Raw genomic sequence first — 16656 nt, forward strand, 5'->3', positions numbered from 1 at the left:
ATAGATTTGCCAAAAGGACACAGCAGCCAGCTTGGAGGGACTCTCACTGTCCATATCTGAGATGTGAATATCAAAAAAAAAGTCATGGTTATGAATAAAAACCCACTGACTAAAATAGGAGTCCACGAGTCCACAAGGATCAAATAAATGGTGGAGGAGGGAAAGTTCTTCTTTACACTAGAATGCCAATTGATAGGTGTAGAAGGAATAAGGGAAGTAGAGAATCACCATTGGGTAGTCATCATAACACTAGCAGGCAAGAAAGAGCAAAAGATACTAAAATTACTGGGGGAAAGTTTGATGAAAAACCAGGATATTTATAGTCTCAAAGTACTTCCACACAAAATATTTTACCCATTTCAGAGGTAAAACGCTAACTATGCAGTGGAGAAACACAGCAGACACCTCCTTAACCAAAGGATCAAGGGTCACCAGTAATAGGACGAAGTGGTACCATGTGCCTCCTGCAATGAGATGTTGAGAACACAACACCACTTCTGTGGTATTTCTGCCCAAAATGCATAACCTGAATTTAGTAACGAGGAAATATCAGTCAAATCTAAATTGAAGGACATTTTTCAAAATAACTGGCTAGTACTTCTCAAAACTATGAGGATCACAAAAGACAAGGAAAGACTGGGGGATTTCCAGGTTGAGGGAGACTAAAGACACATAATGAGTAAGTGTAACACATAATCCTGGATGGAATCCTGGGCCGGAAGGAAACTTTTTCCCCTCTTGCTAAAAGAGCCTTATTGGCACCACAGGCAAAATATGAACGGGGTCTGTACACTAGGTGGGATAGTTTTGTATCAAGGTTAATTTCCTGATTTTGATAGCTGCAATGTGGTCATGTAGAAATGTCCTTGTCTCTGGAAATTTACAATGAAGCACTTAAGAGTAATGGGGTATCATGTCTGTATCTTATTCTCAGATGGTTCAGAAAAAATGTGACACACACATACAAATATACACAGACACATACATACATACAAGCGAGTGGGAGGGATGGTGAAACTAATGTGGTTAAATATCAACAACTGAGGAACCTGGGTGAAAAATATATGGGAGTTCTTTGGGCTATTCTTGCAACTTTTCTCTAAGTGTGAAATAAGATAGTTCATGTATTTTTTAAATACTGAAGAGTGAGTGTTTAAAGCCTGAGTCATGCATGAAAGGCTTTTATTTTTTGCCTGTCTACCCACCCCCCCCCACCTTGCTCCAAAAACAATTTAGAGTCTTATGAATATGTAAAAAAAAAAACACAAGATACAATAAATCCAAAACAAGTAAGAAATATGTGTAGCCTTGGCAAGAACCTTGTAAATTGTCAAATTCTACAAAATGCTCTTGAAAATTTGACAGATTATGTGGAGAGGTTTCTCTTTGTTTTGGGAAACAACCCAAACTTCAAAACAGCTATTAGTTCTTTTGTGTTCCCCATATCCTTTTATTCAAAACTTGACTGCAATTAGACACAGAGAATGCAATACTGGGATATGGATAGGCTTAAAAATTTTACAGAATTTTATGCATGTGTACACACTTTATTAAGTTTGCATTCTAAGATATACACAAGGTCAGCAGTTCACAAAACTTATTATTATTCCAAAAGCAGTTATCATGAAACACAGTGATTATATGTCAGTCAAGCAAAAAGAGCATCTAGTAAATTTTCTTATCATATCATCTCTTATACTTGTTTTCAAATAGAAGCCTGAAATATGATATCATATTAGAATAGGAAGAGAGAATTTTACTTTATAATGATCACTTTTCAAATATTAGACTTTATATAAAAATAAAGGAGTACTGTCAACAAAGCTCACCTGAAGGTTAGCATCTCTATCTTTTACGTAATCCGAAACAACCCCTGCACAAACTTAATTTTCTAGTCACTTTAAACAATAAAAATGAACCTTGGCTTAAACAGTAAAGTCAGTTACCTTGCCTCCTAGTTCTCATAACAGAGGAACAACTGCATTTTCCTGTCCCAATTCTACCCCACCACTGAATTTCAAAAATAAATTTAAATATCATTACATTCTAAAGGTTATGTCTTAAGAGTCCTAAATTAGAGCCAAAAACTGATGGCCAAAAGTGTCCCTTTAAGGCAAAGAAGACAGTAGAGAGCTGGTGGATAAATACCCTACAGGAGAAAACCATCTCTCAGTATTATATAGGCAGAGACTTTTAACATGGTTCTTTCACAAACAGAGTAAATACACTGCATACCACTGATGTAATTTTTCTTTGAAATGACATACTAGAGAACAATCTTCATAGTATATACATTCATGTTAGGTTTGAAGGATTATGGACTTTGCACAGGTGAAAGCCAATATGAGAAATAAAGCCACTAATGGCCATTACGGCAGTTATCACAATTTAAAATAAACAACACAGCTGATGCTACAACAGAACTACTTACTGCAAGCTAAGTGATGCTCTCTTATAATTCAGAGAGAATAGGTTTCCCTTCAAGCCCTACAGTATTACTAGTCTGTGGGTACCCTCAAAGCACATCATCTTCCTTTAAAATTCAACGACCTTTGCCTTCAAAAGACACAAATGCAGTAGTTTTCATTTCTTACATTCATTTAAAAATGGAATATTATGGTCCTAGCAGGCAAATTTGCATGTTAAATACAGACAATCCAACCACGATGTCTGAACATTAAAAGAGATCTATCACAACAGACATTTTGCACACAGTTTTAAATAATAAATAACACGGCAATAGATTACACTCAGGTTTTTAAAATAGCTCTATCGGGATTTTCCTCTTTTAAATGTTAAATAACTTATGGTACCGCAGACTTACTATCATGTACACTGTTGACAGCTCAAACAGCTTCTTAAAAGCAGAATGCACAATGACATTGACTTTGGCAGCTCCTAAAAGCTTCCTCATAGATATTAAACTGCGCTTCCCATAAGGCAGCATGTATAAGAACTGGACTCTGATTCTGGGGGCAACACAATAACCAAAATACAGTCGACAACACCACTCACCACACAACAAAACAAACAACTCCAATGACGAAAAAGTAATCAGAAAGAAGCAGCAATCAAAACGGTATGTGGCAATCAGACACATAAAGCCCGTTTTCTACCCTACCTTATGATATACATCTTTACAGCATGACACTGAACCCCAAGGCCCCTCAGGCCTCATTACACCACCCAAGACAAGCTGTCAAGCTCCGTGTACACTTTTCTACACAGTGGTTTGTGTGTAAATAACATTATTCATTCATTTGTAGATGCTCCACACATCTGGTCAAGGCAGGAATTTCTTCTCCTTGATAACACCACCTAGAAACATTAACAATATTTTATATATTCCTTAGGGCAACAGGTTTGAGGAGAACAATATCAACTGGGGTAGCTTAGTCATAAGAAGCTGTGGTGACTAATCCCGGCATCCTGTTAAGTCCGTTTACATTCTCAGCACTAAAATCAATCCTTGCATCCTACACTCCAACAGCAAAGAAGCAATATGCACAGTAATGAAAGCAACGACATGTTTTTTCCCCTTTGTGAGAAATGGCAAGGAAGCGGCTCAAACAGGAAAGGGAAACAAAATAATGTACTTTAAGCTGATGCAGAAAAATAAAAATTTATATCAAAAGCAACTCATCTAATATTGTGAGATAAAGAGATTTGAGACTTATGTAGTCAACAGAGAACAACAACAACAAAAATCTCTCAAGCAAGAGAATTTCTGATCAACTCTAGCTGTCATGACACTGCTGGGAAAAAGAACCATTGTTGAAGATACATATTAGTGCTTTCCTTAAATGTATAGACTCTAAAATACGTGCTCTTTGAAGCACTGAGAAAAAATATATATATATATATGTACTCTAAGCAATCAAAAATGAGTATTTGAGATTACATCACTAGCTCAAAATGAGATCAGCAAAAAGAGACCTAAGTAAGGTTACTACACTCATAAAATCAAACTTTAGAGAAGTGCCAAAAAAGAACGGCATCAAAATGGTTTAGATCAGTAACACTTTAATCCTCATTATGGATCAAAGTTCCCTGTGTTCCTCCCTGAATGTTTTCTGCAGGAAACAGCAGTTAGAACACTGAATCAGAAATGGGTAAGTCACTTGGGTGAGAGATCATCCATCAAGATGAACGGAGAGCATGAATTGGAGCATGCTACTGGAGCCTCTGCGGTTGTGCTGCCTTTAGCCAGTGAGTCTGAGGACAAGCCACTGCGGCTACTACTGCCATCCAAAATATCTGAACTGAGGACAAAGCAAAAAGAATTATAAGCAGATGCATCTATCAGGGTAAAGGCAAACATAACATGCAATGACATGGTTTCAAGAACTCACGGATCAGTACGGCATTGGTAAATCATAAAAAGCATAAAAGCAACAGCAAAACTAGAGGATGGACTATATTCAGATACCTGGGAGAGGACAATGTCAGAGAAATCCCAAGTTAAGACACGCAAGGTTCTGTATCATTTGGGTGCTCTCCTAGAGGCACCAGAAGGTCCAACATACCAGTAAGTGTTCCTCTTGACATGTCACGGTTTCCGTGAGGGAGTCCCCTACCTTCCGCTCAAGCGATTTCTACCCTTATATTTCTCTTCTTTAAAAAACTGTTTTTATTTTTATACTTCTCTTCTTACCTTCAGCCTTCGAGTAAGAGGAGTGGTTACTCGTTGAGGTACCCTGGACTGTCGGAAGTATTCTAGCAAGTATACTGCTTCATGGTCCTTCCATTCCAGAACAGTCTTTCAACTGCTCTAGATTTTATCACTTCCCCACTCCCAAGAGCCCTTCGACTCAAATACACATTTTTTTCTAATTTCCTCCATTATTTGCCTTTTATGTTCTGCTCATTTTATGAATTTCTTAGACTATTTCCTTTCCTATTGCTTTCAAAACTCAAAGGTCTCCCTCCTATTTCTAAAAGACTTGTTTCTTTGATCCCTTCAGTTAACTTCCAGTCAAGCTTCTAATAGGAATGCTCTATATCCACAGACCCAATACCCTCACAGCCCATTTACCTCTTGAATCCTGACAACTGGCTTGTGCTCCTGTCCTTCCACTAAGACTCCTGATCTGGTCATCAAGAGCCTCTAGAACCCAGCCTGGGGACACCTGACCCATCCAGCCCCGGCTCCCAGGGCTCCCAACAATCAAGCTAGCCTGCCTCATGAATCTGGCTACAGACTTTAGCGTTCACAATTGCCAGCCTTCACAATGTGACACGAGGCTGCCTTCCTGGCTACGATACCCATCAATACAACGTGTAAGCTCTGTGCTGTATATCTGGCCCGAATTCACTCATTCAGTCATTACATTTCTTCTAATATTTACTGAGTACCTGCCAAGTGCAGAATGTATGCCAGCTATTAGAAATACAATGGTATATAAGACAGACATGATCCCTGCCCTCATCTAATTTACAGTATAGTACAGGAGACAGACAGTTATATAATCATGCTAATTAATATATAATTACAATTTGTGATCAAAGCAGTAAAGATATAAGGGACTCTGAGAGTATATAACATGGGTGACCTGATCTAATTTGGAGGAATACGGAGGAACAAGGCTCCCCCAAAGTGATATTTGAGCAGTTGTCTGAAAGATGAGTAGGCCTTAACTGGGTAAAGCTGGGGAAGAAGCAAGGTTATTTCTAGGAGCCAAAACCAGGCTAGTATGGCTATAGCACAGGGAGCAAGGAGAACATGATGAGAGAAAGCTGGCGAGGGAGTCAGGTGGTTTTAGGATCTACACAGACATACTTTTTTATTTTTGAAAAGGAAACAAAGCATAGAATTGGAGAAGGACTTGTGAATCAGCAAATATAGGTTCTAGTTTAAGTTTGATCACTAGCTCCTTTGCAAAAGCTCATCCTGGTCTAAACTGCCCTGAAACTCAATATTATGTCTTTAATATTATCGTTTTTATGAATTTCCAAGTTAATATATTTCCACTGTTAAGCAACCTATGATACATTTGGAAGTTTCTGGGCTCTGTACCACCCTTAATAAAATGTAACTTCCCCCAACCCAGCTTCTCTACTCTTATATTTCTTCAAAATGTCATTTCTTTCTTTTGCCTGTGGATTGTTTTCAGATGGAAACAGAATACAAATAGGCTTTGGAAAAGTAAAAATATCGGGTTGGCCAAAAGGTTCGTTCGTTTTTTCCCATAAGATGGCTCTAGTAGTGCTTAGTCATCTTTAACTTCATTCGAAACAATTTTGTTAGCCTGTGTTGTGACAGCTGTCGTATCAGCGTGCATTTAAAAAATATCAAAATTGGTGAATTTTTGTGTAGCCATTTTAATATTGAAGATGGAAGAAAATAGCAACATTTTCGGCATATTATGCTTTATTATGTCAAGAAAGGTTAAAAACACAACTGAAACACAAAAAAAAAGATTTGTGCAGTGTATAGAGAAGGTGCTGTGACTGATCAAATGTGTCAAAAGTGGTTTGCAAAGTTTTGTGCTGGAGATTTCTTGCTGGCCGATGCTCCACAGTCGGGTAGACCAGTTGACGTTGATAGTGATCAAATCGAGACATTAACTGTAAACAATTAATGTTATACCACACGGGAGATAGCCGACGTACTCAAAATATCCAAATCAAGCGTTGAAAATCATTTGCACCAGCTTGGTTACGTTCATCACTTTGATGTTTGGGTTCCACTTAAGTTAAGCAAAAAAAAAAAAAAAAAAAAACACCAAAAAACCAGTATTTCTGCATGCAATTCTCTATTTAAATGTTCTGTTTTTAAAACAAATTGTGTCGGGCAATGAAAAGTGGGTACTGTACAATAATGTGGAACAGAAGAAGAGATCGTGGGGCGAGCGAAATGAACCACCACCAACCACTTCAAAGGCCAGTCTCCATCCAAAGAACGTGATGGTGTGCATATGGTGGGATTGGAAGGGAGTCCTCTATCATCAGCTCCTTCTGGAAAACCAAACGATTAATTCCAACAAGTACCGCTCCTAATTAGACCAACTGAAAGCAGCACTTGACAAAAAGCGTCCAGAATCAGTCAACAGAAAACGCATCATCTTCCATCAGGATAACGCAGGACCGCATGTTTCTTTGACGACCAGGTAAAAACTGTTACAGCTTGGCTGGGAAGTTCTGATTCATCCGCCGTATTCACCAGACATTGCACCTTCGGAGTTCCATTGATTTCTGTCTTTACAAAATTCTCTTAATGGAAAAAATTTCAATTTCCTGGAAGACTGTAAAAGGCACCTGGAACAGTGCTTTGCACAAAAAGATAAAAAGTTTTGGGTAAATGAAATTATGAAGTTGCCTGAAAAATGGCAGAAGGTAGTGGAACAAAACAGTGAATACGTTGTTCAATAACAACGTATTCTTGGTGAAAATGAAAAATGTGTCTTTTAGTTTTACTTAAAAACCGAAGGAACATTTTGGCCAACCCAATAAAAATGGAAACAGTATATTTCCCAATCCTCCTACTCTATACTTTCTGCTGTCAAATGCATCATTAATAATACCACTTTTAAGTAAGAAGTTTGGAAAATTTAGCTGGCTCTGGTATTTTTTCAACCAAATGGCAAAATGGGTCTAAAATATGAATTATTCAAAGTACTGAAAGAAAGTTGCACAGATTATCTAAGACGTTGGAAAATCAAAAGACCTTTATATTTGCCTTTGGAACATATGTGATTTTCCTCCTGCAGCATTTTGCCTAGACTAATACTAAAATGAATTTACTTTCCTAAAGCACATATTGGCTGGGAAGCCGAAGGACACGCTCTCTGCTGCTTGGCAGGAAGAAACAGGCTTAGATTAAAATTTGGCCACCAAACAGATAATCTGAATATAAATGCTTTCTTATTCCAACCAGACTTATGGTGAGCCCTGGGTTAAAAGATTCCATTTGCCATAAAACCTGCTTGCTTAGGTGAATCCTGTATTCATTCAAAAACATAGAACGTGACTCGCCATGAAATCTGTCGTCTAATGCTGTTGATTACCTTAAAGAAATAAGCTAATGGGGAAGTTACCAAGAAAAAAAATGAGTCTGAACATTGCACTTCATGTATTTTTTCAAGAATATATTTTTTCAAGAATTTCTTCTCAATTATTAACTGTAAACATATATAATTGTGTTTCATTGACAGAAAAATAGCATACTTGCATTTAGTCTCCAGTGCAATTTAAATTCAGAGCCTGGTAAACCTTTAACCAGGTATTTTCACTAAACTAAAATCTAGTTTCTGTTCTAATTAATCTGGCACTACTATACTTGGTCCTGGAAGCAGTGACTACAGGTCACAAATTACCCACTGTTAATATACCCACAAGCAAGACTTAACGTGATTTTGTAATTCCCGAGAGATCACTGTACAAAAGTGATTTTCACTGTGTCTGCTATTAAACCTTCTACCAGGGCTTCTAAAAGCAACAAAGCGTGGTCCAATTTAAGTTTCTCTCTTTTTTTCTTTCCTAGTTTAAGCTCTGATGGAGGTGCTAATGAGCCTTAGACTAGTGGCCCAAAGCCAAACAATGGCAGGAAAGCAAAGGACCTAGACAATTCAAATTGGACACAGGAGTACGTGAAACAAAAGTAAACTAATTCATTTCAGCCACTGACTATACCAATTGAGGCAGTATTTGAACCACACCACCAAAAATACTTATGACAGCTAAAGTAGTGCCCTCTGTCTAAAAAAACTAAGGGAGAAAGTATAAGGGAATCATTAAAACATTCAGTGATAAAGTAACAACAAAATTAGGTTGTCCAGTGTGACTCACGCTATCACGCATCTGGTGGAGCCACTCTTGTGCCTTGTCCAGTCAGTAAATTGCGTTCTATCAGATAAATGCCAGGCAGGTAAATGCGCTAGAAATCAGCCGCAGCCCTATCAGTCCCAGCACAGATTTTAGTATAAGGTAAGACTACAGGGCATCCCCCTACCCCTTGGTGTGGGTTAAACTGGTCCATAGGGTTTGTTCTCTACTCTCTACTATCTTACCTTACGAAGACCCAGCATTATCTTGCTGTATAACCTCTAGGTTTTTAAGATCACATAGTTAAATATGACCAGTTCCACTGTCACTTTGGGGATAGGAGTTTTAAAGTATCAGCACATAGGGATGTAACGTACAACATGATCAAGATAATGAACATGGCTATATGTTATAAATGAAAGTTGTTAAGAAAGTCAAATCCTAAGAGGTCTCATCACAAGGAAAAAATTCTTTTTCTATTTCTTTAATTTGGTATCTACATGAGATGATGGACGTTCACTAAACTTATTGTGGCCGTCATTTCATGAGGTACGTGAGTCACATCATTATGCTGCACACCTTGAACTTATACAGTGCTGTATGTCAACTATACTCAGTAAAACTGGAAGAAAAAAATTTTAATTAAAAATACTACTCTTTAATCACCAGAAAAAAAAGTATCAGCACAGAAGTCTAAGCTGCTCACACAAACATCTTCAAGTATATGTGAACATTTCTGTCATAATAAATAATGATTACCTTATTCTTTGTACATGTAACATACTCATGATAAAATTTTCTTGCCGTGACACATACGTTAAAAAAAATGTTAGGGCTTCCCTGGTGGCGCAGTGGTTGAGAGTCCGCCTGCCAATGCAGGGGACACGGGTTCATGCCCCAGTCCGGGAAGATCCCACATGCCGTGGAGCGGCTGGGCCCATGAACCATGGCTGCTGAGCCTGGGCATCTGGAGCCTGTGCTCTGCAACGGGAGAGGCCACAACAGTGAGAGGCCCGCGTACCAAAAAAAAAAAAAAGTTAAAAATCACTAAGATAAATCTAGTGTAAAATGTTAAAATAAAACCATAAAGGTTAAGTCAGCAGTCCTGTTAACACTAAGGCACTGGGCAGGAAATTTCATGGAAGACTTTTTCCTTTTCTGTAGGAGAAATAGACTATCACTTAATCTTTACTACATGGCTAGCAGCCCTGAAAACTCCTTTATTTTATATGCCACAGATAGCCTTACTCCTAAAAGAATGAGGAGCAGAACAAGAGTTCCCAGCATGAAGAAAAGAATGAAAGCACCATGTAAAGGTGTACTTCCGAGCTATGGTCAAACTCCTGATGTTCATAAGGACTAAATGCAGAATGACGTAATTCCTACCTTGTGGTTAACAAAGGTCCCCAGATTTGCTTGGCAAAAAAAAGAATTCTTAGTAAAAAATAGGTTTATAGGGCTTCCCTGGTGGCACGGGTTCGAGCCCTGGTCCAGGAGGATCCCACAAGCCGTGCAGCAACTAAGCCCGTGCGCCAAAACTACTGGGCCTGCGCTCTAGAGCCCGCGTGCCTAGAGCCCGTGCTCCGCAACGAGAGAGGTCGCCGCGATGAGAAACCCATGCACCACAATGAAGAGTAGCCCCCGCTCGCCACAACTGGAGAAAGCCAGCGCACAGCAATGAAGACCCAACAAAGCCAAAAATAAATAAATAAAATAAACAAACAAAAAAGAAAGATTCAATCACTAAAAAAAAAAAAAGAAATAGGTTTATGAAAAGGAGGCCTACTATTCCTTTGCATAGCAGTTGGCACACTGGACACAAACTCCATATGGGTCAATACTCAAACTTCACATTTATTGATAATTTATACTTCAAAGATGCAAGCTTTTAAAGATCATTATCTAGTATATAAAGTTTAAAGTTTTAAAACCCATCTCTTCTTTATGGAGTGGGGCAGGGAACAAACTATAATGATTGAAATGATGAGATAATACCTACTGATGATCTGATACCTTTTCTCTCCCTAAAATGTATAAAAATGGTTTCCTTAGTTATCGAGTAGATTGTTATCCTTGGCAACAGGTAGCTCCTGTCTCTGTCCCCATTTCTAAGAATATGGATCTCTGATCAATGAAGCTGCTTTTAAGATAGGAAAAAAAGTTTCTGCAAAAGCAGAATCCAATTTTACATATCATGAATAACTCATATTTAAATTCTGTTCATTGTAAGACATAAATGTCAGCAATCTTAGTACACAAGGTGTTCCAAGAGTCTTATTGCGATTGCCAGCTTTAACAGCCTCAGAAGTCCAGATGCTCCAAACTTACTAAAAACATCGCTTGAAAGTTTAATCACCTAAATATCTTTGATACTGAGTTTTGTGAATTTTGAGTAATAAGTTTCTCTTTAATATATTACTTGAGCCATATGTTGGCTTGTTAGCGCTCTATGAGCAGCCACGAATAAAGTCAATCTCTCCAGTGTGAGGCGACACTTTTTGTGTTTACAGATCAGAAGTGCCCTTCATCCCCAATGTTGATGTTCCCAGGGCTCCCACAGCCAGTCACATGTCTACGGAGAATGGAGGTGGTGGCAATAGAAATAGAAGCCTCATGGGAGTTCCCTGGTGGCCTAGTGGTTAGAATTCTGGGCTTTCACTGCCGTGGCCTGGGTTCAACCCCTGGTCAGGGAACTGAGATTCTGCAAGCCATGTGGCATGGCCAAAAAAAAAAAAAAAAAAAAAAAAAATAGAAGCCTCGCAACAGCTACCATCACAGACAGCTTAGGTTGTGCTGCTCAGAGGAGTAAACGTCTGAACAAGGGGAGAGGGCCCTTGGTAAATGCCATATATTCTCTGTCCTTCCTTACTTATTAGTGTGAACCTGTTTCATAGAGTCAAGCACAGTCAGCCTACAGCAATATTTAAAAAAAAAAATCACCTCACCCTGTATGTTTTTAGCTTGGCGAATGCTTTCGTATCATTTAACATGAACTTGGTTACTTGGTTAGTAACTGCGTAAGGAAATCTATTTATAATGTCATGTGCCTATATTAAAACACACTTTACCATAAAAGTGATATGCAGTTTCCACTCAGTATAGAGTTTCACCCACTAGTCCTCTTGACAAGCTTTAGAAGTTTTCTCTTTGCAATCATCTACATACCTGGAAAGACATTCTGTACCAAATTTAGCACATTGAGCTAACAAGGACAGACAGGGATGAGAGAGAAGAGAGACTGTGGGGCTGAAAATAGCCAGAACCATCTAAAAGGCATCTGTTCCAAGGTTAGAATGGTACTGATCAACGAGTCTAATGAGCTAGAATAATCTGTGACTTCTTGGGTCAACTAGAAGTAGAGGTTACCTTGGAAAAACAATGAATAAGTGATTTGGAAAGAAGGAATCGTCAGTCTGTATAACTTATAAGTGGCTTACAGGATTCTTCCATTTAGAGAGCACTTTCTTTTTTATTTTAAAGTGAACGCCCTCTGGGGTTCTTAAAAAAAAAAAAAAAGAACCTTAGCCATCAAATTCAGGGAACAAAAAGTTCTGCAAGGCACTACACAATTGCATCCAGAACATGGGTGCTCAGTAAGTTGACTGAAACGTACTGAAAGATTTCAAAATATCACCTGGCCACTGCTATTATCCCTTTCTCTTCCTTCCTATAAGTATGTTGGCATCCAAGTACTCAACTCATCCAAGTACTCAAATTTGGGTACAGGAAAAGAAGTTAACTTTCGCACAAAAACATGCAAGGGCCTTAAGTTAGACATCTAAACTCAGATGAGTAAGACTAAAAGACTAAAAAAAAGTTATGTGAACAGACCACAGGAATCTGCAAGTGTTACTATTTAAACGAAACCTTAGTTACTATTGTGACGAAACACCCCAAAATTTTCAAAAAGATTTTATAACAACAGATAGTGCTATTTAGAAAATGCCATGCTTAAGAGAATGCTGGTGTTCTCTGCTAAGTTAAAAGGATATAATACAAAATGCAGGCAGAGCAGCTACAATCAAGGCATATTACCCAGGGCAACCCAGAAGCTCCTTCTCATGCCATCCAGCTGTTGACACTCTCCCACACTATTAGCACCTACTGAGAGGCTGACCTAACAGGAGCTAGGCATGAAGGTGAAGGTGCCAAAAAGATACACGCACTTCCAAAGGAAGTCCTGGTGACTTTCAAACGATCTGGTTTCTCACACTGTCTCCATCTCCATGGAGATTTCACCTCTAGGGAGCATGGATAAAAAGTTGAATATGTTTTAAATGATCCCAATATACTTTTGCTGCGGTTCTTTTCAAATACATCATTCCCTAGTATCCTTTGGATTTTATTTCATTTTTTACCATGAACTGAGATCAGACAATTGTGCAGCCTCCGGAGACAGCATAGTGGTAGTGCCTTGGAAGAGCCTCTTGGGCTGGCTTTCGGTCTCCATTTCACCTAAAACAGAAAGAGATGATGCTACCATAAAGCAATTTTACAGATACAGGCTTGCTGCTAAAATGGGGTGATCTTTGTTTAACCAAAGATCGGAATACTTCAAACTGTTACTTGAAAGCTATTTTCCCATGTGCTTTAATGTAGAAGAAATATACTGCCACATAAACTCAACTAACAAGTCAGCAGCCGGGGCTTCCCTGGTGGCGCAGTGGTTGAGAGTCCGCCTGCCGATGCAGGGGACACGGGTTCGTGCCCCGGTCCGGGAAGATCCCACATGCCGCGGAGCGGCTAGGCCCGTGAGCCATGGCCGCTGAGCCTGCGCGTCCGGAGCCCGTGCTCCGCAACGGGAGAGGCCACAACAGTGAGAGGCCCATGTACCGCAAAAAAAAAAGTCAGCAGCCCTAAAAATACCTTCTCATTTATTGTATGTAGTCTGCTGCCCATATAGTCAGGTTCTTTAATAGAAAAGTAGAACACTGATTGCATTAGGCAAAATGAATCAAGACTAATAACTACAGCAGAAATAAAGTATCTCCCAAGAGCTGAAGCTCACGGTGAATAATAATTTATGCTAGATGATTAGTAAAGACTCTTGATTTTATATATCTTAATGTCAGAACATTTCCTGAGCTGAAGTCAAACGGATTCAAAGGCATGCAGTCTGATAAAGAGCATATAAATCAAAGGTTGCTTTAGGCTACTTAGTGAAAATGAAGATTAGAAAATATAAGTTTGAAAGCACATCTGTAACTGAAAGCAATTATTAATTAATTCACAAAATTGATGTTGTACTGGCTACTTCAATCCTACAGATTTTCTCAGAACTGGGAATGGAAAAACTTTGCATCAGAAGAAATAATGCTTAACATTTTGCCACTGGGAGTGCACAGACTAACAACCCTAAATTAGACAGAAAAGCCCCTTTCCAAATAAGCTATGATTTAAAACATGCACATACCTTGGTTTCAAAGCTCTTTATCTGAGCTTTAAAACTGAACGTTAAAGACAATTTAATTCATGGGCCTATCTACACTCCATTAAGAAATGAGCAACCATGAACTTAAACCTCTACAAGATTCTTATGATGGAAAAAGATCAAGGAAGAACAAATGCAACATTCATTTTTCCCCATATTATTAATTAATTCATATTATCTTTCCTCTGGAGCTATTCTGAAAATTACTGCAATTCAAGAAAGGTTATGTTTTCATTTGCTTTTTTCCATGCTTTAACATGCGGCTTTTCAAAGCTGCTGCCGGGCTTTCAACACCTCATTAGCAAAAGACTTTAGCCCTTTTTAGCAAGGAATCCCTCCATCTGCTGGTATATTTTGGAATAGCTTTGAAACTGAACAACCATATTACATTCCATCAACTTCCTACAACATATTTAAAATTAATACTAATAACTATACTAGCTTTAATTTCCAAGTTTTATTTTCACATAATAGCTCCTGAGAAGGTTCTTCGGATTGTAAATAATTCCTTGCAGCGTTAAGGAAAAAGACTATTAGTTTATAAAATTTATTCACTAAATACAAATATTGTCACTGTATCAGCATCTATTCCCCACAGCACACCATCTTTAATTTTAAGTTGTCTGAAATATAGCACTTTTTGAATCTGTGTATGATGCTATACCACTGGAAAGTCTTCGCCGAAGCTGCAAGTATCTGTTTACCTAACATTAGAAGAGTTGATTTGTTTACTAGCTTCAGAGGTGATCTGCACAAAAAAAACCACTTACTGAATTGCTTTTTTAAAATGATCATTAAAACTCTCATTTAAAATGACATCCAACACTTGTAATCATGTGGTCATATCCCCAGGAATAATGACTAAACCCGTGTTAAATTTCTTTGCCTTTTTTTTTAATAGACTCCATTGGGTGCCCTCTATAAGCATCTAAAACTAGCACTGAGTGAGATCATTTTCGTTCAGTGCTTTGTGGTTTAAAATAAGGTAATTAAGAGAGCACCCCTTGGGAGTTTGGGGTTAGTAGATGCAAACTATTACACATAGAATGGATAAACAACAAGGTCCTACTGTAGAGCACAGGGAACTATACTCATTATCCTGGGATAAATCATAATGGAAAAGAATATAAAAAAAGAATGTCTGTCTGTGTATAACTGAGTCACTTTGCTGTACAGCAGAGATTGGCACAGCATTGTAAATCAACTCTACTTCAATAAAAATATTAATTTAAAAAAAATAAAGTGTATTTCTTATAAACCACACACACAAGAGTACCCTATCATATCAAAAACCCTATAGAGACTCAAATGGGAGGCGTCATTTGGTGGTGACTTATATTTGAGCATACAGCATGTGTATGGACTTATTTGCTATGACATTAACACATATTTCTGCAATGTATCAACTTACATCTCTTTTATATTCAGATCACTGAGAGGCAAAATTTCTGGAATATATATTGATATTATGAATATCTGAATAAGATTCAGTTATGAAGTATAAAAAAATATAGACAGTATCAAATAACTAATTCCCAGAATTTAGAATCAGTAAAGCATACATTGGAAAGAATATTTCACTATTTCTTTAGAAGAAAGGAGTCATGCCTTGAACTCATTTCAGACAGAAATGCTAATTTGTAACTCAAGCTGGACTATGTTTAATAGCAGAAGGGGATGACACATACCTTTTCTTTTAAGAGGACCAAGAACACTGGGCCTAATGCACTTGACTGGACTCTGGCTTCTCCTGCTTTAAAGAATAAACAAACAGGATGACATTAAAGTACTTTTGGCAAATCAATAAAATTGACGGATACATAGGGAGAAATGGACAACGTCTGTGTTGTAGGTTGGGTACGTGATCTGACCTGGCATATGACAATCTGGAATAACATGGCATTTTAAGCTATTTTAAAAACTTGTTTTCTGGGCTTCCCTGGTGGTGCAGTGGTTGAGAGTCCACCTGCCGATGCAGGGGATACAGGTTCGTGCCCCGGTCCGGGAAGATCCCATGTGCCACGGAGCGGCTGGGCCCGTGAGCCATGGCCGCTGAGCCTGCGCGTCTGGAGCCTGTGCTCCGCAACGGGAGAGGCCACAACAGTGAGACGCCCGCGTACAGAAAAAAAAAAAAACAAAACACTCGTTTTCTAAGACAAAATATCCACAATAGTTTAAAAAAAAAAGGATAAACCTTATTAATAAGTTGTTTGGGATTTTGACTGGTCTACAATTAAAAAATTTTTTTTCCTTATCCTTATAAAGAATATATTTTCAAGTGTGTGTGTCCCCTCTGAACATAAACTGGCATAAGCCTCAAAAAAATAAATATGGTAAAATGTTAATGGCAGAATATATAGGTGGTAGGTATAGGGATGTTCACTGTGAAATTCTTTCAGTTTTGCTGTTTGAAAATTTCCATAATAAAATGTTGGGGGAAAAGTTCACCAAAGAGACAAATT

General features: G+C 38.3%; 1 protein-coding gene across 9 annotated transcripts in view; it reads right to left on the reverse strand.

Annotated features, from left to right (window-relative positions):
- The window catches only part of PABIR2 (PABIR family member 2), an 80972-nt gene that overhangs the window by 55392 nt on the left and 8924 nt on the right, over positions 1-16656 (reverse strand). For 4 of the 9 annotated variants that reach the window (XM_079910218.1, XM_079910217.1, XM_079910214.1 and 1 more), the window contains exons 8-10: positions 15883-15947; positions 13122-13218; positions 1505-4262 (exon numbers count right to left, since the gene is read on the reverse strand). In XM_079910218.1, the coding sequence (XP_079766344.1) occupies positions 4118-4262; positions 13122-13218; positions 15883-15947 (307 nt within the window). In that variant the 3' untranslated portion in view covers positions 1505-4117. Of the gene's footprint in view, positions 1-1504; positions 4263-13121; positions 13219-15882; positions 15948-16656 lie in introns of those variants that run through there. The other 5 variants (XM_079910221.1, XM_079910216.1, XM_079910215.1 and 2 more) reach the window with 2 other exon arrangements.

The sequence above is a fragment of the Stenella coeruleoalba genome (assembly GCF_951394435.1).
Source record: "Stenella coeruleoalba genome assembly, chromosome: X".
In the NCBI taxonomy this organism is placed as follows: domain Eukaryota; kingdom Metazoa; phylum Chordata; class Mammalia; order Artiodactyla; family Delphinidae; genus Stenella; species Stenella coeruleoalba.